The sequence below is a fragment of the Hyperoodon ampullatus genome (assembly GCF_949752795.1).
Source record: "Hyperoodon ampullatus genome assembly, chromosome: 3".
NCBI classification, from domain to species: domain Eukaryota; kingdom Metazoa; phylum Chordata; class Mammalia; order Artiodactyla; family Ziphiidae; genus Hyperoodon; species Hyperoodon ampullatus.
Window position 1 is genome coordinate 95,950,795 of NC_136916.1, and position 24,640 is coordinate 95,975,434.

Sequence of the window (24,640 nt, forward strand, 5' to 3'; positions counted from 1 at the left end):
ATGCTGTCTTCAAGCCCTGCTTCCTGCACATCTCCCAACCCGGACAAGGAGAATCCAAGTAAGAAGGTCCAGTGGACTTCTGGGAGGAGGAGGACGTCATCCACAGACTCAAAGTCCCAGTCCGACCCCTCCAAAGCGCCCAGGTCCCGGAAACTCAGCCGGCTGACGGTGAAGTATGACCTGGGGCAGCTCCAGAGCTGGCTGGAGATGGAGCAGTGGGTGGACGCCCAGGTTCAGGATCTCTTCCAGGTGGGTAAGACACCGCGGGCCGGGGGACCGGGAGAGAGCCTGCTCTGAGGCCTCAGGAGGAGCTGGAGGGCAGATGAGAGATGCTCCCATGGAGATAAAGTTTTTCCCCACAGGTGAAGCATGGGTTTGCAGTCCTGAACTCTGCCTCCCTCTGGTCTGGGCTCTGCCTCTCCCTCTCTACATAATCTGGGGCAGGTCTTTTAACATCCCTGAGACTTAGTTTCCTAATCTATGAAATGGGGCTATCAATGCCTGTCGTATCCCTTTCGTAGGACTTTTTGAGGCTCAGATGAGATAGTAGAGGAGTTATTTTTCTTTATTTTATATCTTTATTTACTTTCAACCTTTACTTTCAACACATACACGTCTAGAGCAACATTGTTCATTCCTGTAGCTGCCAGCCATGTGTAGCTATTTAACTTTAAACGGATGCAAATTAAAAGTTCAGTTCTTCAGTCACACTAGCCACATTTCAAGTGCCCCATACATCCAGGTGGCTAGTGGCTACCAAGTTGCCAGCACAGATACAGAACATTTCCATCATCTCAGAACAGATAGTGGTGGACTAGGATGTCAAAGTGACCAATAGTGAATGCTAATACCAGCGCCTGACCTAGCCTTGGCCCTGGCTCTGACTGACTCCCCTCAACCCCACCCTAGGAGAGTAGCCCGTTTTTTTTTTTTTTTTTCCTTGCCGTACCTCGGCCTCTCACTGCTGTGGCCTCTCCCCTTGCGGAGCACAGGCTCTGGACGCGCAGGCTCAGCGGCCATGGCTCACGGGCCCAGCTGCTCCGCGGCATGTGGGATCTTCCCGGACCGGGGCACGAACCCATGTCCCCTGCATCGGCAGGCAGACTCTCAACCACTGCGCCACCAGGGAAGCCCGAGAGTAGCCCTTTTTTTTTTTTTTTTTTTTTGCCTAGATACCTCCTAATCGGGATCCTAGTGTAGTAACAAATGCTGCTCCAACAACAAGAATAACATTTTGAGCACTTAACTCTGCACTAGGCACAGTGCCCAGCACCTGACTTGTGTTATTTCATTCAACCCTCCCCACAAGTCCATTAGGTAGGTATGGTTTACGGTGGAGGAAATGGAGGCTTAGAAATGTTGAGTAACTAGCCCAAGGTCACATCACTAGGGAGCTCAGGGACCAGGAGCTGCAGCTGCGGTTCTGCCTGTAGCACTTGAGTGTTTATTCAAGCTGCTAGTGGTTCTCCACACCTGAAGTACTTCAGTAATAATCTGATGCCCCAGCTGCATTTCAACTGAATTTCAATCTGCTAGGGTAGGGCCCAGGCACTGGTCTTTTTTATAAGGTCCACTGCTGATTGTAGCGTTTGGCTGGCGAGAACCATGCACCAAGCCAGAGACCAGAGTCCTCCTTGTCCACATGCCATGGTCCTTGTTTCTCTCCTTCCTTACTCAGGTCCTGTCTTTTCTTTTGGGGGCAGCAAGGGCTTGTGATTCTTCCAGGTAAGAGCTGTGTCAGTGGTCCCGTGGTTGGGGGAGGGGAAGACTGATGCATGTGGCCCAGGCTGTCTTGTGAGTCTCACTGTGTCATGTGTTGGTTTGGTCCAGGTGTTGACGGTGTCCCTGGCAGCATCCTGGGCCACTCACAGAGGGGAGAGAGATGCCCTAGAACTGGGAACAGGAGAGGCAAACCTTCTTGGCCTATGTGTACTCTCACCTTGCAGGACATCTCCACTGCCCTTCATTCCTGCCAGCACCTTCCCTCAGGGCAAGGATCAAGGCAGGGGAAAAGCTGTAAAATAATGAGCTCATAACATTGGAAAACAGGACATGTGGGAGGACCTCTCCCAGGCAATGACTGTAATAAAATACCTGGTCTACAGTTGTCATGGCAATTGTCCAAAGGTGCCAGGTGGCAGTTCCTCTTCTAATCCCTGCCCTTTTCAGCAGGAAGCAGGCAAGTGGCTGGGGAAGCCTCAGGTGGCTGGTCATCTTGGGCAGAGGTTGAGGCAACCCAGTCTCCAGGCTTACCCTGCCTCAGTTCTTCTTGCATAGAGCCCCTCTCCACCCACTGGGACTCCCCACCACATGCCCACCTTGGGTAGCACCACTGGGAATGGTTCCAGGAGTGGGTTGCGTCACTATTTGTTTAGTTTAGTTTAGTGGAACCCAACCTTCCTTTGTTGGAGGACCCCACCTCTTCTCACTGGGTGTGCAGCCTGCTTTAGGGTCTTGTGAAAAGCCAAGTCTGGGTTCAACAAAACAAACTGACTTGGGGGCCTGGAGCTCCTGTTGTCCAGAAATGGAGTGTGGATTTGACTTCTAAGCAGGGACTTAAACACTCATGAGTTTCTACTGTTTTAAGGAGACTCTTGTTTAACAATATGCCCCCCTTTTGTTACCATCCCCTATTTCCTGTCTCCTTTACAAGGCTCCTTAAAGGATCTGTACCAACTCAGAGGCTTTACTTACTATTTCCTTTCCTATCACCATTCAAACCACTGGATTCTGACTTCTGTTCCCACCACTCTATTGAGACCTCTTGGCAAAGTCACCAATCACCACCTTGGGGCTAAATCTAGTGTACACATCAGCAGGGGACACTGTTGACCACCCCAGAGTTTTGAAACATTCCTTTCCTATAGCTTACATGATACCATGCATTTTGATGCAGCCCTTTTGATGTGATGGCATTTTAAGAAACAATCTATTAAACTTACAACTTTAAAAATGTATTATCAGGAATTCCCTGGTGGTCCAGAGATTAGGACTCGGAGCTTTCACTGCCATGGGCCCAGGGTCGATCCCTGGTCAGGGAACTAAGATCCCGCAAGCAGTGAGGCCAAAGGAAAAAAAAATAGTATATATATATGTGTGTGTGTGTGTGTGTGTGTGTATATATATATATATATACACTTATATATATATGGTCAATGAAATGTGAAACCAACATTTATTAGCTCATCTCTGAACTTTACTCGATTGCTGGTTTCTATGGCAGAGAGATCAGGAGTAAGGGGACAGAGCATGGAGTGGAGCAGAGAAAGGGGTCAAATCAGGCAGCATCTGTCAGGAAACCACGACATGTAATACAGAGTCACAAGATGACCATACTTGTTCACCTCGGTCAGAGTTGTTTGATATATCTGCTCATTTTCTGAGAATTCAAAAAATACTTGAGGGAAAGAATATTTTGGATTATGATTTGAGACCATATTCTCAATACCAGACTGCAGTGACAATCTGACTCTCAGTGATATACATACCCTATGTTCAATATACGTATAGTTAATGTCATAAATGATATAAAATGGTTTAGAGAGCAGGACTAATCCTTTTTTAGAGGTGGAGTTCTAATCATTAGAATGTATTTTTATTATTTGGCCCCAGCATCCACCTTCTGGGATTCCAATTACATGTATGTTAGACCACTTGATATGGTCCTACAGGTCACCAAAGCTCTATGCTGTTCTTTTCTTTTCTACCAGTTTTTTTCTCTCCATGCTTCATTTTGGCTAGTTTCTTTTGCTATTTCTTCAAGTTTAAATGGTATTTTTTTCTGTAGTGTCAAATATGCTGTTAATTCCATTCAGTAAGATTTTTCTTTAAAATATTTTATTTTTCATCTCTAGATGCTTCACTTGGTTCTTTCTCATGTCTTCCATTTCTCTCATTACTAGGTTAATGTTTTCCTCATTTGCTAATTCCATCATCTCTGTCATATCTGATCTGCTTCTATTAATTGATTTTTTCTCCTGCTTATAGGTCACATGTCCTGCTTCTTGGCATGATTAGTGATTTTTTAAATAGATTTATTTTTAATTAATTTATTTATTGGCTGCACTGGGTCTTCCGTTGCTGTGCGTGGGCTTTCTCTAGTTGCAGTGAGTGGGGCCTACTCTTCGTTGCGGTGTGCAGGCTTCTCATTGTGGTGGCTTCTCTTGTTGTGGAGCACAGGCTCTAGGTGCACAGGCTTCAGTAGTTGTGGCACACGGGCTTCAGTAGTTATGGCTCACGGGCTCTAGAGCGCAGGCACAGTAGTTGTGACACACGGGCTTAGTTGCTCCACGGTATGTGGGATCTTCCCGGACCAGGGATTGAACCCATGTCCCCTGCATTGGCAGGTGGATTCTTAACCACTGCGCCACCAGGGAAGCCCTGTGACTAGTGATTTTTGATTGGATGCTGGACATTGTGAATTTTACGTTGTTGGATTTTTTTTCTTCCTTTAAAGTGTGGACTTTGTTCTAGGATGCAGTTTAGCTACTTGTGGTTCAGTTTGATCCTTCTGAAGCTTGTTTTTAAGTTCTGTTGGGGTGAGTATAGAGTAGCCTTTAATCTAGGAAATAATTTACCCCCCAAGTAAAGCAGGGCCCTCCTGAGGTCTCTCCCGATTTCCTGTATGATCGGTGATGACTGTCCACTCTGACTGAGTGGAAATTGATTTGTGTCAGTCCTCTGTGAGGTCTGAGAAGTGTTCATCTCTGTGCCCACAGTGCCTCAGAGTACCTGGCTTTGTGAAATTTTACCCTGTGAATGTGTATCTAATGTTCAGCAAAGACTCAGAAGAACCCTTATGCAGATTTCTGGAGGTCTCTTTCTTCATAACTCCCTCCTCTGCAGAACTCTGGCAACTTCCAGCCACCTCAACCCCGAATTCTGGTATCTGTCATATCAATTTAGTATGACAACTGTGCTCTGCTTGGGATCTCCCTCTCTGCTCTGTGGTCTGGAAATTGCCTCCAGGAAGAAATCCAGGACAATTATAGAATTTACCTCTTTCATTTCCTTTCTTTCCCAGGTAGTGCTGAGTTACCTGTTGTGTGAAGTCTGAAAACACTTTTCATATATTTTTGTCCAGTTTTCTAGTTACTTATGTTGAGAGAATAAATCCAGTCCCTGTTACTCCATCATCAGAAGTATAAACATCTTGTTAACTCCTATTCAGCCTTCAGGTCTCAGATTAGAGGTCACCTCTTCCTGGAAGCCTTCCTAAACCCCAGGCTTGGTTAGGTTCCCCTTCCATGTGCTACCATAGTGTCTCATCAGAGTGCTTATTGCCCTGTATTATAACTGCCATTTGACTTGTCTGTATCCCTCAGGAGACCATAAACTTTTCAAGGGCAAGATCATGTCTGTCTGTCTTTGCTCTTATGGCCCCATCACAATGCTTGGTGCATAGCATGCTCTCAATAAATATGCATTTAATGAATGAATGCTAAATCAGATGCGCTAGAAACCAAGGAAGCAAAGGGGAAAGTCTAGAGTTTAGGGTGAAAGAAGTAACTTAGAACCCTAACACTGTTTATTTTTAAAATGGTATAGAAGGACCAAATCTGTTAACAGTGGTTACCCATTGGCAGTGGAAGGAATGAGAGGGAGAGGCATCTTTTCTCTTTCTTTCTTTTCTTAAAAAAATATTTTAAAATTAATTAATTAATTAATTTATGGCTGCGTTGGGTCTTTGTTGCTGTGCGTGGGCTTTCATTGTGATGGCTTCTTTCTTCGCGGAGCACAGGCTCCAGGTGCATGGGCCGCAGTAGTTGTGGCTTGCGGGCTCTAGAGCGCAGGCTTAGTAGTTGTGGCACACGGGCTTAGCCACTCCACAGCATGTGGGATCTTTCCTGACCAGGGCTTGAACCTGTGTCCGCTGCATTGGCAGGCGGATTCTTAACCACTGAGCCACCAGGGAAGCCCTTTCTTTCTTTTCTAAATCAACTTTACTGAAGTCTAATGGCAGACAACAAAATTTGCCTGTTTTTGAAGTGTACATTTGAATGTACTTTGCCATATATAACCACTACCCCATCAAGATATGGAACATTTCCACCATCCAAAATGTTCTTCAAATAACACTTACTTGTTTTTGTTTTTTTTAAAACAGAGAGGGAATTTTTTTAAAACAAGTTTATTTTATTATTTGTTATTTATTATTATTTATTTATTTGGCCATACCGTGTGGCATGTGGGATCTTAGTTTACCAACCATGGATCAAACCTGTGTGCCCTGCAATGGAAGCATGGTGTCTTAACCACTGGACCACCAGGAAGTCCCAGCACTTACTTTTTAAAAAAAAATTAATTAACTTATTTTGGCTGCGTTGGGTCTTCGTTGCTGCACATGGGCTTTCGCTAGTTGTGGTGAGTGGGGGCTACTCTTTGTTGTGGTGCACGGGCTTCTCACTGTGGTGGCTTCTCTTGTTGCATAGCACAGGCTCTAGGCACGCAGGCCTCAGTAGTTGTGATGCACGGGCTCGATAGTTGTGGATTGTGGGCTCTAGAGCACAGGCTCAGTAGTTGTGGCTCACAGGCTTAGTTGCTCCGTGGCATGTGGGATCTTCCCGGACCAGGGCTCGAACCCATGTCCCCCGCGTTGGCAGGCGGATCTTTAACCACTGCGCCACCAGGGACGACCCTTATTTTGGAACATTTATAATCTATAACAGAAACCCTGTACCCGTTAGTGGTCACACCCCATTCCCTACCACCACCACTCGCAACATTAGGCAACCACTAATCCAATTTGTGTCTCTATAGATTTACTTATTCTGGACATTTCATACACATTGAATCATATAATATGAAGCCTTTTGTAACTGGCTTCTTTCACTAACATGTTTTCAAGGTTAATCCATGTTGTGGCATGAATCACTACTTTGTTCCTTCTTATTGCTGAAAAATATTGTATGGTTACGTCATATTTTATTTATCCATTCACCAGTTGATGGACATTTGAATATGAATAATGCTGCTGTGAACATTCACATGGACATATGTGGATGTATGTTTTCACTTCTCTTGGAAATAGACCTAGGAGTGGAATTGTTGGGTCAGATGATAACTCTATATTTAACATTTTAAGGAACTGCCAAATTATTTTCCGAAGCATCTGCACCATTTTGCATCCCTACTAACAATGTTTATAACTATTGAAATGAAACAGATACTCTTTTTTTTTTTTTTTTTTTTTTGCGGTACGCGGGCCTCTCACTGCTGTGGCCTCTCCCGTTGCGGAGCACAGGCTCCGGACGCACAGGCCCAGCGGCCATGGCTCACGGGCCCAGCCGCTCCGTGGCATGTGGGACCTTCCCGGACCGGGGCACGAACCCGTGTCCCCTGCATCGGCAGGCGGACTCTCAACCACTGCGCCACCAGGGAAGCCCCAAACAGATACTCTTTTTAAAGAACCCTAGGGGGCTTCCCTGGTGGCGCAGTGGTTGAGAGTCCGCCTGCCGATGCAGGGGACACGGGTTCGTGCCCCGGTCCGGGAAGGTCCCACATGCCACGGAGCGGCTGGGCCCGTGAGCCATGGCCGCTGGGCCTGTGCGTCCGGAGCCTGTGCTCCGCAACGGGAGAGGCCACAGCAGTGAGAGGCCCGCGCACCGCGATGAAGAGTGGCCCCCGCTTGCCGCAACAAGAGAAAGCCCTCGCACAGAAACGAAGACCCAACACAGCAAAAATAAATAAATAAATAAATAACTCCTACCCCCAACATCTTCAAAAAAAAAATAAATAAATAAATAAAAATAAAATAAAAAAATAAAGAACCCTAGACTGTTTCAGGTAGAACATAGTAGTTATTCAGTAACTGTTGAATAAAAGGATGAATGGGGTGGTTGGAGTAAGGTGAGGAGAGGAACTGAACATGGGAAATAGAGTGGGAGATGGGTGAACCCCTGACAGTTAACTGTCACCCCAGCACCAGCTAGCCAGGCTCCTCTGAGCCCCGTGTGATTCCCAAACAGGATCAACCAACTCCTTCTGAAACTGAGATCGACCTGGAGGCTCTCATGGAACTATCCACAGAGGAACAGAAGACTCATTTGGAGGTAGAATGGGGGGCCAGGCCCCAGGCCCAGGGTTTGGGGGATGGAAGCTGGGCTTGGACCAAGGGGAGCCCAAGAACCCAGGTTCTGCCTCCCCATCTGTGTGGGGAGAACCAATTCAGAGGGGAGAATTCCTGGGAGACTGACTGGGGACTCGTGACAAAGTGCTGTGGCTCGGGGACCCACTCTCTGCTTTCTTCCACCAGGCTATTCTCCAAAACTGCCCCCGCCCCACAGAGGTAAGTGATGCTCTGTTAGTCTGGGGGTAAGAGAAGGCCCAGTGGGACGGCAGCTAGCGAAGAGGAAAGCTTGGTCCTGGGTCCTTCTCCCCTTCCCTGACCCTGAAGCGATGGGGTCAGGTGGAGACTAGGGAGAGCCGTGTGGTGGGTGGGTGTGACCTCATGCCTTCATCTCACCCGTGTTTCTTTCTCAGCCTTTTATCTCTGAGCTGCTCAGTCAACTCAAGAAACTTCGGAGACTCAGTCGGCCTCAGAAATAAGCCTTGTGAGACTACCTTCATCAGCTTCAGCACTGCCAGGTCTGCCCTGAACCCCTGGATCCTGGGCTGAGAGGGAAACAGCTCCTTGGGACACAGACAAGGAACATAGAGAGTGAGGAGGGACATTTGGACACCCCTGTCTATGTGCAGTCACAGCTAATTCCTGTCAGCTGGGCTTTCTGGGAGTGAGTCATGGCTATGGCCCAGTGCTTTCCTCAGCAGCCGAGTGAATAAAACCTTGAGGAGCCCCAGCTGAATGGAGTGTGGAGCATATCTGTGCTGAGGGATGGAGGAGGGAGGGACTGAAGTGTTATACCATAAGGCCAGCATCCTGAGTCACTAGGCTGTATCCACATACCTCACCCATCTGTCCATCCATCCATCCATCCACCCAGGGCTTGAGAATTCAAAGATAAAGGTCACAGTTCTATGTCAGAGAAATCACCATCAAGCAAGGCCTGGAGGCCAAGCAGAAGGCACCCGGCTAAGAGGCACAGCATCCTGACATCACCAATAGGAACCCAAGTGGCAAAGACCCATAGGAGAGGTTAACAGGAAAAAAACTAGCTGGGTTTGGGGGCCTCAGGGAAAGCTAATCCCTCTTCCCTCACGAAATGATTCAGGAGACCTCAGGCTGAGGACTATTTCTTGAACCAGCTCCAAGCCAGAGGCAGAAAGAGAAAAAGCAGGGGCTAAGCAGAGGGGTGTAAAGGGTATAGGCTCAGAGGCCAGGAATCAGGTCAGAAGGAAGTTGGTGGGAACAGACACTGGGTCTGAATGGCACGTGGGTTGGGAGAGGAGCCCTGGAGGTGGCATCCTTTTAGAGTAAGGCAGGAAGCAGGGTATGCATTCACTGCTTGTGCATGCAGTGTTTGAGTATGGTGGGGCCTAGGGGCTAAGCTGGGCTGCCCAGAGCAGGATGGACAGTTCAGTTCAGTAGTATGCCTACTGCGTATGAGGCCTCCAGGATGGGTGGCACTGTTCCTGCCTGCAGAAGCTTGCAGGATGGCTCAAGCCTTTTCCTCACTCTACAGGACTGGACTTAACAGCCTACTCTGCTCTTGCCACCTCTCCAAGGCCTAGGCTCAGGGCCCACAGGGTTCTATAGATAAAACATGCTGGGTCCAATGAATCAACATACTTTATTAAATGCTCTAAGTGCCAGTGGAGGGCCCTGGACCGCTGAGCAAGTTTCAAGGCTCCTCCTTGGATTCAGGCTGGTCTTTCCCCATCATGCCTCTCACTCCTAGTCCAGACTTCAATGCTGGAGGCTCCAGACTTCTGCCTTCCCTCTGGCTCCTCCAGTCATCGTCTCCAATGGAGAATCCTTCCTCCTTCCAGGGACGGAGGCTCAGGAAAGGGCGCATTCATAAGCAGTCTAGCCTGACATGTTCTCCCATCAGATGCCCTGGAGGGCGCCCCAGCTTGTGTGACTGCCTGTAGGATGGCCTTCCCGGGAGGACCAGGGTTCGTTCCCTCAGTGCTCTTGGCTTTTATGCTGGCGGTGGTAGGCAGATGTCTGGTGCTCTTTAAGTTCAAAAGCATCATGGCCTTCCCTGTGGAGCATAGATAGAGGTCAGGGATCACAGGCAGCCCCACAACTCTCCCAGCCCCAAAGAACATTCCACCTGCACCCACCGGAAGCAGCGGACACAGTAGAGGTCTCCGTCACAGCTAGCACAGCGCAGGGTGGCATCCTCATTGCAGATGCAGCACCAGGGGAGCTCCTCTTCCTCAGCCTCAGGCCTGGCGGCCATGGCCTGAACCTTTGGAGACCAGGGAGGAATGGGGGACATAAGGTACCCGATGGGGTCTGGGAGGGCGGCTGGAGGAACAGTCAGCCAGGCAGGGAGGGAGACTGTGGTGGCAGCCCGGGGATCTGTGTCTGGGGTTTTCCTCACCTCAGGCTCTGCCCTGCAGGATTGGGCTTGGGGTCGGAGAGTTGGCTCTGCAGGGATGTTAAAGCCACTTGCCTCATCCAGGGCAGCTTCTTCAGTGAGCTGTGGACAGGGCGAAGAGGTACAGCTCCCCACTCCAGGCAGCCCCGCCAACACACAGTATTTCTGTGCTCTGTGGCCTTAGCTCTCAGCCCATCTTCCTTTATGTTGTCTGTGGCTGCTGATACCCCATCTCAAGGGCCCAGGGACAGGTCTGTGTCACAGGGGCAGGCGGGCCCAGCTAGAACAGGAGCTGCACAGTGACTAGCCATTGAGCCCCAGAACGGAGGCGGAGTGAACGGGGTCAGGTGGGTGGTGGGGCAGTGTGGCAGGGACAGGACAAGGGGTGGTCGGGTGGGTAAGGCGGGGCCAACCTGCTGAAGGACTCTCTGGATGGCTGTCTCCTCATCCTCTTCGTCATCACTGTCTGGAAGGCGGTAGTCCTGTAGGGTCACTTGAAGAGGGAGAGACGGGAGCAGGGGAAGAGGAGTGAGGTTGAGAGCTCACCTGAGTGGCTGTACTTCTGCCCCCAGCAGAGGTTTGGTTTCCAGTGGCACGTGTTCCAGAACTGAGCAGCCTTTGCAGCCACTCTGATCAGACCCTGCCCCACTATGCCGGGCTGGAGGGCATGAACAGAAGGCTCCGTACCTGAAGGGACCCAGGGTCCCCTGCCCCCTGATGGCTGCCACTTGTTCCTCATCCACTGCTTTGCCCCAGCACCTTCCTCGTGGTTCTGGGTGGAGCTCGATAGACCCCTGGGCACAGGGACCCCCAGCCCCTGACTCAGCCTGGCAGGGAGTACAGCCACTGTGCAGTTTGGCCTGAGGGTGAGAGTGGGGAGGACTGCCTAGTGGACAGGAATGAGTGGCTGCTCCCCAGCCTCTACCTCTATCGGGGTCCCGTCCCTGCAGCACGGCCAGGCGCTTGGCGAGGGCCAGGATCCGCTCCTGCCTTGTGTTCTCCTCCCGAAGCGTGACTGCTGCCTCAGCCAGCAGCCTCCTCTTCTCCTCCTCCAGGGACCAGGTGGCCTGTCCCTTGCAGCTGGTGCTCTGGGCCCCTGGGCCGCCCTGGTTGAGGTCGTTCTGGATAGAGGCGGCTGGAAAGAGTGATGCATTCAGGGAGGCAGACATTTCAGGATCTCTCATCAGAAACCACTGAGCCCGTTTCTCAACGTTTTAAAAAACCCCACAGATTATCAGCTTTTTGTTCAACAATAGCTCCTGTGGTTTATATTACAAATAAAATTAGTATTTCCTCCATTATCCCAAATGTAAAAAACTAGTAATCTTAGACATTTCTTTTTCAATTATATCCATCCCCACCCACCTGATATTTTAACATGCTGCCCCATGGTATGAGAATCACTGCCCAAAAGGAGCAGGATATGGGGAGGTCAAGGTCCAGCCAGGCTCTCTGCCTTACGGGCTGGAATCAGCATTTCCAGGGAGCAGTGCAGAGAGGACATGAGGGAAGCTAAGGTCTTGAACATCACTAGGCAGGAAGAATTTTACCAGAGTGGGTGTGGCTCTGACATGGTCCCCTTTAGCTCAGAGTTTCAGAGTAAGATGTTTGAAGTCAGACAGCTTTGGGTTCAAGTCCCAGCTTTGCTACTTAATAGCTGTGTGACCTTGGTCAAGTTCCTTAAGCTCACCAGGCCTCAGTTTCCTCATTTATCAAATACGGATAATAACGTTTATTATAGGATTACTGAGGATATTCAGTGAGATTATATCTCTAAAGCAGGGTTTCTTAATCTTGGTTCTATTGACATTTTGGACAGGATACAGGCATACCTTGTTTTATTGAGCTTCGCAGATACTGCCTTTTTTTTTTTTTTTTTTTACAAATTGAAGGTTTGTGGCAGCCCTATGTTGTCAGATGATGGTTAGCAATTTTTAGCAATAAAATATTTTAAATTAAGGTATGTACACTGTTTTTCTAAACATGCTATTGTACACTTAATAGACTACAGTATCGTGTACATAATTTTTACATGCACCAAAAATTTGTGTGACTCACTTTATTGCAGTGGTATTCAACTGAACCTGCAATATCTCTGAGGCATGCCTGTAATTCTTTGTTGCGGGGTTGTCCTGTGTATGTACGATGTTTAGCAGCATCCTTAGCCTCTGCTCACTAGATGCCAGTGGTACCCTATGAGTTGTGACACCCAAAAAGTCTGCAGACATTGCCAAATGGGCCCTGGAGGGAAAATTATCCATGGTTGAGAACCACTGCTTTGAAGATTTTGAACAGCAGTGTCCAAAAGAATTTTTTAAGATGATGGGATCATTCCATATCATGGTCTGTATTTGTGCTGTCCAAGATTGTAGCCATGAGCCACTTGTGGCTATGGAGCACTTGAAATGTGGCTGGTACCATTGAGGAACTGAATCTTAAATTTTATTTAATTTCAACTAAACGTAAATAGCCTCTTCCTCCTCTTTATCATCATCATCATTGTTGTAGAGAACACACTAAGCATTTACTATGAGCCAGGCAGGGTCCTAAGCACTACTGGCTTAGCTCATTTCCTCATGACTTCCCTGTGAGGTAGGTTTTACCACACATTCCTCCCTTTTACAGATGAGGAAAGTGAGACTTAGGTCAAGTAACGTGCCGAGGGTCACACAGCTAGTAAGTGGTAGAAAAGGGAATCACTGTCTGAGCCTAAATCCCACACGCTTATCCACTAGGCTTACACTGGCTCCCACTGGAGTAAACGCTCAATAAATGGTAGCCTTTGTAATGTTGACTATTCTCTGATTGATATTCGCCTCCCAGAGCGTGGGCAGCAGAGCCTCTCCCACCTGGGGAAAGAGTCGGGGGGCAGGTCCCTGGGGGAGCCAGGTGGAGAAGATACCTGGGCCTCCTCGTTCCCAGCTCTCATCAATAGCCACCTCCGCTGCTAGCTCTGTCAGCAGATCCTGTGCCTGCTGGGCCTGGGTCCTGGTGTCTGGTGGCTGATGTGCCTGCTCAGAGGAGGGAACCTCAGTGGGGAGCAGCGTAGGCAGGAAGCCGCACCATAAGGCTCATAACAGTTTAGGTCAGGGGTGGATGCTGAGGAGTTCCCAAAGCTCAGGGAAAGGGGACAATTCCAGAGCCCACGTAATCAAGTAGGTCTGGCAGTCCCCAGCAGGACCAAGGGGCCACTCTTTCCTGCCCCACCCAATCCTGCTGCCTGTCCCTGGTTCCTTGGTCTGGCAGCAGGCCTCAGGAGCAGGAGGTACTCCTGCAAAGTATCTAAGCATACACGTATCTGGGCTTCTGCTGGGTCGTCGTCCCAGGACCTCCATCCCTCCAAAGCCACAGCACTCACCAGCTGAGGGGTCTGAGAAGATGGAACTCTGCCCTGCAGTGCAGCAAGCCGTGCCTCCATCTCCCGGGTGGAAGGGATGGAACCCTGGGGTGCATCCCTCAGTGCAACTAGCCTGGCTTCTATCTCCGCCTGCGAGGGCACTGACTCTGCAATTGGTATAGAGAAGGCTTGTAAGATCCAGAGGAATCCTAGTCCCACGAGCCCTGAATAGTGTCTTTTCCACCCTGTCTGCCCCCACTCACTGGGCTTGTTCTCCTGGCGGAGCCGTGCTAGGCGCTCAGCAATGATTTGGTCTTGCTGGGTCAGTCCATGGCTCTGGGGAGTGTTGCGCTTCTGCTTGGCTTCCAAGGCTGCCACACGCCTGGCAGGATATGAGATAGAGGCTCTTAAAGAATGCAGAAGGGAGGGGTGAAGGCACTCACTGTTTCCCATTCAAGTCATTTCTAGGCAGCTAGGGAGGCCTCCAACAGACAATTTTCTGTGGCGCTTGCTCATGTCACCCTGCAGCCCAACCCAGCTGACCGACGGGAGAGTCCAGATGAGAGGGCGAGGCCTACCAAGAATCTTTTCTGGGGAAAGGACTGGTGAGCTGCTTTCTGAGCCCTAAAGGGCAGTCAGGAGCCTGAGAGGTAGATATTTTCCTGATCCTGTGCTCATTTGATCTGTAGGCTGGGAAGAGACTCCTACCCTATGGCTCCCTTGTCCTTTCCCCATCCCCATTTGTCTCTGTCCCTTCAGCACTTACTTCTTATAGTTCTGAGGTGGTGACCACTTGGAGGCATTGGCAGGAGCAGATCCTCTATAGAGAAGAAATCTGGTGTCAGAAGTCACCTGCCATCTGCCTATCAGTGTCCCCCACCCCAAACACTTCCTGGGCTGACCTCTAGACATAGAGCACAAGGCTGTGAGGCCTGGCCATCTGCCTGCTGCCATGCTTGGCTGAACCCTCGACCATATTGGCTTCTCACCTGGTCAGAACCTCATGGCACTGCTTGCAGACTTTCTGTTGGGTGTTTCCAGCCCGAGGAACCACTGCACTGAAGCTAAGGCAGCCGGAACAGAAGGCCCGGCCACAGTTCTTACAGCCGTACTATAAGAAACATGAAGCAAGCGGTCTACCTCTCACCTGCCCCTGCAGGCTCCTCCCTGGGACTCTCCGAACACACACAGAGAGCAAAGTATCTAAGTTGTGACCAGCTGCTGGGAAGAGGATGAGGTGTGGGGCCCCTAAGGACTGGGGAGAGACAGGGGTGGAGGGTAAAGCGATTCCTTGGTCTCCAGTCTTCTATTCAAATCTCATAAAGCTTCATGCAAAATTCCCATGCTTTCTACTCTGTCTTCAATTCCCTGACACTGGAGTGTAAAAGACAAATAGGCAAAGCCCCATGCTTCAGGTCACTGACTCTTCAAAAAGGAGAAACAGTGCAGAGCCCATGCCTTCTCTGCTCTAGCAGAGATGAAAGGAGGCTTGACTCACGATGGGATGGTAACAGTAGCCTCCATTTATTAAGCATTTACTGTGTGCCAGGCACTAAACTCAGCACTTAACTTTCATCAGCTGATTTAATCCTCACAATTTATACACACTATCTTACTTAATCCTGATGACCACCATTATTATTCCTATTTTAAACGGGGTCAGAGAGGTTACATGACTTGCCCAAACCAAGGTCACCCCATGAATGATAGCAGAGCTCAAATTTGGATCCTGACCACTTTGACTCCAAAACCCAGGTTTCTGAGTGCTACATGGATCTGCTTCCCTACCTGCTATTCATTCATCCTATCTGGTTCCTATCTCCTGGTCACAACTGAGGCTGAGGAAGCCTGCAGTTTACCAGGGAAACTTGGCAGGTCTGGCCTGAGGACAAGTGAGACTTTGCCATGGTGCTCTGGGGCAGGAGAAAGGGCGGTAATCTAACTCAAGAAACCGGGGAAGGGCATGCTGCTTGCTGGTGACGGTTTCAGAGCAGAGAGAGTAAAGGGCATGGTGTGATAGAGAGTAGGCTGTGGAGAAGCAGGGTGGAGGGAAGGAAACAGCCGGATCCTATACTTGGCAGACAGAAAAGCCTAGATTTCCAAAAATGACAGGAGCCCAATTTACAGTTTATGGGGAACTCTCACCTCCAGCACCTCACTGGACCCTCACACCAACCCCGAAAGCGAGGGGGTGTTAGCCCCACTTTATAGAAATGGAAACTGAGGCTCAGTGACTTCATCAAAACCACACAGCTGGAGAGGGCCCGTAAAAACAAGCCTGCGGACTGCAAGTCCTGTGCATTTCCCTCTACTCCGCGTCCTCCCCAGCCCTCTAGCCCCCGGGGAGAGAAGACTCGCCTCCTTCTTGAAGAGGGTGAACTTGACAGCGCAGCCGTAGCACCTACTCTCCATCTTGGTTGCCGGCGCGGCGCGGCAAGGTCGGCGGAGCTGAGCTCTTGCTGCTCATATCCAGGATGCCTTGCACCTTCACCCAGCCCCGCCGTTACTCTCCACGCCCACTCGCGCGGGCCAACCAAGGCCTCCGAGAGGAGAATCACTACAGTCACCTCAGCCCGAGAGCATCAGCGGCGGACGCGAGGGCTACTGGGAGTCGTAGTTCATTCACTAAGTGCCCGCTTCCCTCAGAGGCAGTAAAGCCTAGTTCAGATCACGACATTTCCCAGGGGGCTAAGCGCCTTCATTAGGCTTGGGATCGATAGTCTCCGGGAATCCCCACACGCTTAGGCTCTTGGGAGTTGTAGTGCTAATCCAGTCAGGGTTGGAAACATGGCGGTGACCAAGGAGCTCTTACAGATGGACCTGTACGCGTTATTAGGTATCGAGGAGAAGGCGACGGACAAAGAGGTGAGAACTGGGGCGAGAAGGGCCGATCCCGAGCGACCTGGCGGGCTTTCCCGTCTTGGCGCCTCGCCCGAGGCTGGCGCCACCAGCTTTCCACGTTCGGCCGGGCCCTGAGTGGGGAACGAGGGGCGGCCCGACGGCCTCAGGTGGGTTCCCAGACCTTTCCTGAATGGTCTCAGGGCCTCACGAGGAAAAGGGGACACGAGAGGGAGTCTCCTAGCGCGGAACTGTACTGTGCTCTCCCCGTGGCCCTTGTCTAGAAGAGGCCGCGGGTGAGCCTGTGAGACAACCCTAGCCTACTTCCTGCGCCTGCGCAGTGTCAGCCTCCGATTCCGCTTCCATCTAAACTGTGGCTGGGGGAGCTTCATTGTCTCTCTCTTGCAGGCTGATTTAACTCTGCTTAGAGCCTAGGGCGGAAGAAAGGCCAGGTCTCAAGGCTCCTCCATTCCTTTTTCATACCCTCCGTGGCAGTGTGACCTATGACTCTGACACCTCTATTTTCTTTTTACATCCCAGCCCTTTGACTCTTTTAAAGTAGCAGATGCTCAGGTGTTGCCCTCTCACCATGTGCTAGTGGGCCAAAAGCAGGAGGATCAGAAGGATAAGGCAGATGACCTAGAGTTTCACAGGAAGGCGTTGATAGATGTGTCAGGGAGTGGGACACTGATCAAGCTGTAATTAAGATTTCTGTTACTTTCCCCTGGATTATGGTGGTAGCTGTAGCAGTGTAGGAAGGGGAGGCAGATAAGTCACCAGATGGAAATTAATGCCTGCAGATGCCCCTATACCTCCAGGCTGCTCTGCTCATCGGCTGAGCTTGTGAGAAGAGGAAGCTCTGGGGCAGAAAAGCAGGGAGACCCATAGGGCCCTTGAGGAGGGATACTGTCAGCTTGTACAGAACTGTTCCCTGTAGCTGCAGCTGAAATCAGAAGTGAGCCATGGGGATGTATACACAGCACCAAAAGCATCTGTTACACCTATCTCATAAGTCTTAAATTTTCACTATTAATAATGCCTAACACCTATATAATACTACTATGTGCTGGACACTATTCTAAGTGTTCTACATTTGTAAATTGTTTAATTAGTACTTCGTTAATAGTGAGAAATTACTTTGGACACTTCACACCAGATCTAGCCAGTGTGTTGGCACCTCGAAGTTGAGAACTCCTGAGGAAGGCAGTTATGAGCCACTGATGTGTATATTAATCAGAGAAGTGACATAATCAGATTTTTTTTTTTTTTTTTTTGCGGTAAGCGGGCCTTTCACTGTTGTGGCCTCTCTCGTTGCAGAGGACAGGCTCCGGACGCGCAGGCTCAGTGGCCATGGCTCACGGGCCCAGCCGCTCCGCGGCATGTGGGATTTTCCCGGACCGGGGCACGAACCCGTGTCTCCTGCATCGGCAGGCGGATTCTCAACCACTGCGCCACCAGGGAAGCCCGACATAATCAGATTTTAAAGAAAATATTCAACATCAGTGTGCAGAAAGGACACAAGTAGGGGGTGGGTAGAGGAGCTGCCACTAGGGGGTCAGGTGGGGCTGTTGTCTAGGCAAGAGGCCAAGGTCTAAGCAGTACAGTGAGGTTGGAATTCAGTTTTCACTCAGGTGAGATAAGGGATAGGTGAGAAGACTTCTTTTTTTAAGAATTTTTAAAATATTTATTTATTTTATTTATTTTTTTGGCTGCGTTGGGTCTGAGTTGTGGCACGCGAGGTCTTCGTTGAGGCGTGTGGGATCTTTCGTTGAGGCGCGCGGGCTTTCTCTCTAGTTGTGGTGTGCGGGTTTTCTCTCTAGTTGTGGCGCGCAGGCTTTCTCTCTAGTTGTGGTGTTCGGGTTTTCTCTCTCTAGTTGTGGTGCGCGGGGTCCAGAGTGCATGGGCTCTGTAGTTGCAACTTGTTGAGGTGCGCGAGCTCAGTAGTCATGATGCGCGGGCTTTGCTGCCCCGCGGCATATGGGATCTTAGTTCCCTGACCAGGGGTCGAACCCACGTCCCTTGCATTGGAAGGCGGATTTTTTACCACTGGACCACCAGGGAAGTCCCCTGGAATCATTCTTGATACCTCCCTATCCTCTCACTCTTGGATCTAGTCCATCACCAGGTCCTAATGAATTCACTTCTCAAATAATCTCCAAACCTGTTCATTAATCTCCGTCTCCACCACCACCGCTCCAACCCAGATGCCCATCAACTTCCATCTGAATGATTAGAGTGGCCTGCCAACTCATTTCCCTGCTTCCAGTCTATTCTATTCCACTCTGTTGCACTCCTCCAATCTGTTCTACTCACAGAAAATGGAATAATTTTGGTGCTCCTTTAAAACCCTATTGCACTTTTAATAAAACATGCAATAGAATTTCTTACCCCTTCTTACATGCTTTTCCCTCTGCCGAGAACGCTCTTCCTCCCCTTCTGTTAACCTGGGTTACTTTTACTTGGCTTTCCGAACTCAGCTTAAATGGCACTTCCTCAGAGAGGCCTTGCCTATTGTTCTTTCATAGCAGCCACTTCTCCTTTCCAGCACTTATATCAGTTTGCAAGTATATATTCATTTGTGTGATTATTTATCTCATGCCTTACTCCCCTCTGTACTCTTAGCTCTGAGGAGCAGGTCTGGTCCATTCACTTCTGTAGCAGCCCCTTCCTGGTGACTGGCACAGAGTAGGCTCTCAATAAATATTTGTTGAATGAAGGAAGTAGCAGCGAAGAGCCCACTGGAACAACTTGGCATGAGAATCAGGAGATCTGGGGCCTCATTCAGAGCCTGACTTTCCTCAAATGTAAAATGAGGGAGTTGGGCAAACTATGACTTCAGGGGTCAAATGGCCCATGACCTGGTTTTTTAATGAGCCATGAGCTGAGAATGCTTTTTCATGTTAAAACAATTGTAAAAAAACAACCACAACTCAACAACAAAAAACCGAATAACTCAGTTAAAAAATAGGCAAAGGACTTGAATAGACATTTCTTCAAAGAAGATATATAAATGACCAATAAATACATGAAAAGACGCTCAATACCACTGGTCATTAGATAAACGCAATGAAAACCACAGTGAGATACCACTTCATACCCGTTAGGATGGCTATTAAAGAAAAACAAAAACAGAAAGTTACTAGTGTTGGTGAGGATGTGGAGAAATTAGAACCCTTGTACATTGCTTGTAGTGCAGCTGCTGTGGAAAACAGTATGACAATTCCTCAAAAAATTAAACATAGAATTACCATATGATCCAGCAATTTCACTTCTGGGTATATACTCAAAAGAAATGAAAGTAGGGACTCAAACAGATATTTGTTTTTTATTTATTTTATTTATTTTTGGCTGTGTTGGTTCTTCGTTGCTGCACACGGACTTTCTCTAGTTGTGGAGAGCGGGGGCTACTGTTCGCTGCGGTGTGTGGACTTCTCACCGCGGTGGCTTCTCTTGTTGCAGAGCACGGGCTCTAGGCACACAGGCTCAGTAGTTGTGGTTCGTGGGCTCTGGAGCGCAGGCTCAGTAGTTGTGGCACACGGGCTTAGTTGCTCTGCGGCATGTGGGATCTTCCCGGCCCAGGGATCAAACCTGCGTCCTCTGCATTGGCAAGCGGATTCTTAACCACTGCATCACCAGGGAAGTCCCTCAGACAGATATTTGTACACCCATGTTCATAGTGGCATAATTCACAATAGCCAAAAGGTGGGAGCAGCCAAAGTGGCCATCAACAAATGAATGGTTAAACAAAATGCGGTATATACATAAAATGGAATATTATTCATCCTTGAAAAGGAAGGACATTCTGACACATGCTACAATATGGATGAAACTTGAGGGTATGATGTTGAGTGAAATAAGCTAGTCACAAATGGACAAGTATTAAATGGTTCCTCTTGTACAAGATTCCTAAGAGTAGTCAGATTCACAGAGACAAAGTAGAATGGTAGTTTCCGGGGGCAGGAGAGTGAGTGTGGAATGAGGAGTTAGTGTTTAAATGGTACAGAGTTTCAGCTTTACAAGATGAAAAAAGTCCTGGAGACTTACGGCGGTAATGGTTGCACAATATTAATGTACTTAATGTCATAGAACTATACACTTAAAAACGGTTAAAATGGTAACTTTTAATATATATTTTATTTTATATATGTTTTACAGTAAAAACAACCAACCAAAACAGAATAAAAACAAAGAAGAACATATGTCATGGGAATTTAGAGAGTCAGCAAGTCCCAAAGGTAGACGTTTTTGTTCCCCATCCAGCCCTAAGGGAGACAAGTGGGGCAAGGTATCATTTTCTTGTAGGAAAGCTTTGAGTTGAGGACCCAGGTTTGGTGTGGAAGTTCTCTGGGGGAGAGGATAACGCCCCAGGAATCCAATCTCCTCCTAGAATCTCAGGCAGTAAGCCCCAGATTCTTATGTGCTAATGCACATGTGCCTGTGTGCGTGTATGTGCACACACACACAGGACAGGGCCAGGCCCTAGAGCCTGCCAAGATGAAGAGTAGGTCATGGATTAATGCCACTTGCAAACCTTGAAGAGATTCTGAATTAATCTCAGGGATTATTTAGGTGACTGCAGTGGCCTTCTAATCCTTTTCCTAGTTCTGTTCTTGCCCCCTTGAGCCTCTTCGCACAGCAGCCAGAGTGAGCCTTTAGATGGTAAATCAGATTGTGTTACCTCTGCTCCCAGCTCCCCACGGGCTTCTCATCAGTCTTAGAATGAAGCCTGAAGGCCCTCCCTGGCCCTTGGGGCCCTCAATGCCTCTTTTGCATGTTCCCTACCACTCTTCCCTTGCTCACCGGGCTCCAGCCACATCAGTCCTATAATTTTTTTTTAATTGTGGCGAAATATACATAACATAAAATTTTCCATTTAAACCTTTTTTTTAGTGTACAATTCAGTGGCATTAAGTACATTTACATTGATATGCAACCATCACCACTATCCATCTCCAGAACTTTTCCATCATCCCAAACTGAAGTTCCATACCTTTAAACGTTAACTCCCTATTCTCTTCTCCCCTCAGCTCCTGGTAACTACTATTTTACCTTTCTTCTCTATGAACTTGACTATTTTATGTACCTCATATAAATGAACATGCAAATATATAGTATTTGTTTTTTTATATCTGGCTTATTTCACTTAATGTAATGTTTTCAGGTTTCATCCATTTTGTTGAATGGATCAGAATTTCCTTCCTTTTTAAGGCTGAATAATATTCCACCATATGTATATACACATTCTGTTTATCTACTCATCTTTTGATGGACATTTGGGTTGTTTCAACCTTTTAAATGTTGTGAATGGTACTATTAGGAACATGAGTGTATGAATATCTGTTCGAGTCCTGCTTTCAGTTCTTTTGGGTATATATCCCACAGTGTAATTGCTGGATCATATGGTAATTCTATGTTTAATGTTTTGAGGAACTGCCATACTGCCTTCCACAGCAGCTGCACCATTGCGCATTTCTACAAGAAATGCTCAGTCGTTCCAGTTTCTCCACATTCTTCCCACCACTTGTTATTTTCAGTGTTTTGGATAATAACCATCCTAATGGATATGAAAGAGGCCTCCAGTGATACTTTTTCAAACTCACCTAACACATTACTGCTTCAGGGCCTTTACATTTGCTAGTCCTCCTGTTTAGAACATCTCTTTCCTGGTAGTTGTATATCTCACTCCCACACCTTATTCAGATTTCCATTCAAATATCACCCCCTACCCTCTCAAAGGCTTTCAGAAGTCGTACATCTAATTACTACATATTGTATTACATGCCCATTTGCTGACCATTGGTCTCCCCCATTAGAATGTAAAAAATCCAGGAAGGAAGAGACTTACTCTTTTTTGTTTACTGCTATGTCTCTAACACCTAGAACAATGCCTGGCCCTTGATAGGTGTTCAATCAATCCTTGTTGAATGATTGAATATGTATTATTACTTTCTTATGCAGTCATACTTTGTGGCAAAGTGAAATTACTAGACCAATCAAATATATTTACCAAAAGTAAATGTATTTAAAAGCTTTTTCAAAATTGTCTTTCAGAAAAGTGGTGCCATCTTATACTCCCACTGGGTAGGCAGGAGATCGCCCCATCTCTCAGCTGGCACCTCCCATCCTGGCTCTCGAAAACAGCAGGCTGTGTGCTCAGTGCCTTGCGCGCACACACACACACACACACACATACAGAGCAGGTCCCACAGTTCATTAAATCAAACTTTACAGTGTTCTCCCTGCCTCTTTTGTTTTTCTTTCTCTTTCTTCATCTGTGTTTTCGAGGAGGGTAGAAACATTTCCCACAAACACCATTCGATTCCACAGACTTTTAAGTGCCTACCTACTGTGTGCCTGTCGCAGAGCCTGGCGCTAGGGATACAAATGTGAAGAGAGCAGTTCCTGGAGGGTCACCCCATCGTGTCTGTTTCCAGCCTCTCTGTCTCTTGCTTTTGTGGTCCATCATTTTGAAATGCAGAGGTCAAAGTTGATCATTCTAGAAGGTGATGCTTTCTAATCAGATGGTGATTTCCTAGAGAGTGTAACTCATGCAGAAAATGACAGCTTTTATAACTAATCTTAACAAGTAAGGCCAAGAGTCGTTTGTTACATCTACCGTGTGTTGAGAATGGATGGAAATCATAATACAGAGCCTTGAGCAATGTTGGGAATTCTAAATGTGCCTTTATAATCATCTTTGTACTTATCACCAGTGACAGTTAAGAAAGTGGACTTTAGAGGCAGACTGCCTGGATATTGTCTCCATGACTTACCTAGTTTGTGACCTTGAGCAAATATTTAACCTCTGTGTGCCTTGGCTTCCATGTCTGCAAAATGGGAATGGTGGCAGTCCCTCTTCGCCGGCGTTGTTATGAGGCTCAGTCCAGGCAAAGCACTTGGCAAGTCACTTGGCACAGACTCACTACAAGTTCCCTCATGCTGTTATCATGGTTGCTTCACCTTCCTTATACTGTAAGTGCTAATGTCCAGTGCACATCTCCCAAACTCATGTCTAAGTTTGCCCTCCACTCCTCACACCTTCTCACTCATTCCAGTCCTGATAGACCAGTGCTGATTCACCTCACACTACACCAGTGATTCTCGACCAAGGCAGTGGTCAGGGTAGAAAGGAGGTGAGGCATCAGGTAGAACAAAATTGAGGATCAGCAGAGTTCACTATTCAGTTCGAATCTACAAATGAATGGAGTATGTTACCATGGACAAGGGACTGTGTAGGCATGGTGGGACTTCAGAGCTGAAGAGGACATCACTTCTGCTTTCTGACAGCTCACACAATATAGTAAACCATGAATTTTGAGGTAGAGTGAAAGAGGTGGAATAAAAGTATATAAGGAAAATGCTGTCAGAATAAAGAAGAAGACAAGATTCATATGATTGGCAGGATCATGGAAGACTTCCCCTGAGGAGGTGTTTTTGTGCAAGACCTTGAGAGGAGAAAAGAATATATCACAGCAGGGTTAAAAGGGATCATCATGGTCATTTACTCTCTTCATTTTATAGACAGGAGGATGGAGGTCCAAAGAGGCTATGGAACTTGCTGAGATCACCCAGTGAGTGAGTGTTGGGTCAGACTGGAGCCCCAGTTTAATATTCCTTCCACTGCTCTGCAGTTGACACGTGAATTTCTCTCCTGTCTATAGCAGCCTTGCCTTTCATTTGAAGCCCTTTGAAGGGTACATAACTCACTGTATCTTGGCAGGTATTACTTGTTGAAGCTTGAAAATGCATTTTGATCAACTGTTTGAAGACTAAAGTTTTAAATGTATTTACCAGGAGAACTACCATGGAAACTTAATATTGACCTTTTCAGTTTATATTTTATTATTGCTTTAAGGAAAAGGCTGTTTTACCTGTTTGCTAGCTAATACCTTTATTTATTTATTTTTTAAAGGGAACTTTATTTTTATTTATTTATTTTTGGCTGCATTGGGTCTCCATTGCTGTGCGGGCTTTCTCTAGTTGTGGCCAGCGGGGGCTACTCTTCGTTGCGGTGCGTGGG

The 24,640-nt window shown here is 47.9% G+C and overlaps 3 protein-coding genes across 5 annotated transcripts in view; 2 read left to right on the forward strand and 1 right to left on the reverse strand.

Moving 5' to 3' along the window:
• On the forward strand, positions 1-8,795 carry PPP1R14D (protein phosphatase 1 regulatory inhibitor subunit 14D; the record flags this gene model as incomplete). Its single annotated transcript, XM_079699896.1, has 4 exons — positions 1-249; positions 7,968-8,051; positions 8,255-8,287; positions 8,482-8,795. 4 exons carry the CDS (start codon positions 1-3, stop codon positions 8,545-8,547), a joined length of 432 nt encoding a protein of 143 aa, XP_079556022.1. The 3' UTR covers positions 8,548-8,795.
• A 1,093-nt stretch (positions 8,796-9,888) lies between these two features.
• On the reverse strand, positions 9,889-16,229 carry ZFYVE19 (zinc finger FYVE-type containing 19; the record flags this gene model as incomplete). Of its 3 annotated transcripts, none has more annotated exons than XM_079700941.1 (11): positions 9,889-10,103; positions 10,186-10,307; positions 10,449-10,547; positions 10,859-10,938; positions 11,371-11,580; positions 13,348-13,456; positions 13,804-13,949; positions 14,046-14,164; positions 14,549-14,602; positions 14,772-14,893; positions 16,141-16,194. In XM_079700941.1, the coding sequence occupies 11 exons, from the start codon at positions 16,192-16,194 to the stop codon at positions 10,025-10,027; spliced, it is 1,194 nt and encodes a 397-aa protein (XP_079557067.1). In that variant the 3' UTR covers positions 9,889-10,024. The 3 variants fall into 3 exon arrangements, with proteins under 3 accessions (XP_079557067.1, XP_079557066.1, XP_079557068.1); XM_079700940.1 differs by having other exon boundaries at positions 10,186-10,313; XM_079700942.1 differs by lacking the exon at positions 11,371-11,580 and having other exon boundaries at positions 10,186-10,313; positions 16,141-16,229.
• A 340-nt stretch (positions 16,230-16,569) lies between these two features.
• DNAJC17 (DnaJ heat shock protein family (Hsp40) member C17) overlaps positions 16,570-24,640 on the forward strand; it is a gene marked incomplete at its 5' end in the record, with an annotated part of 38,835 nt that continues 30,764 nt past the window's right edge. Inside the window, one exon of the mRNA XM_079700943.1 lies at positions 16,570-16,647. Coding sequence (XP_079557069.1) covers positions 16,570-16,647 — 78 coding nt within the window. The remainder of the gene's footprint in view (positions 16,648-24,640) is intronic.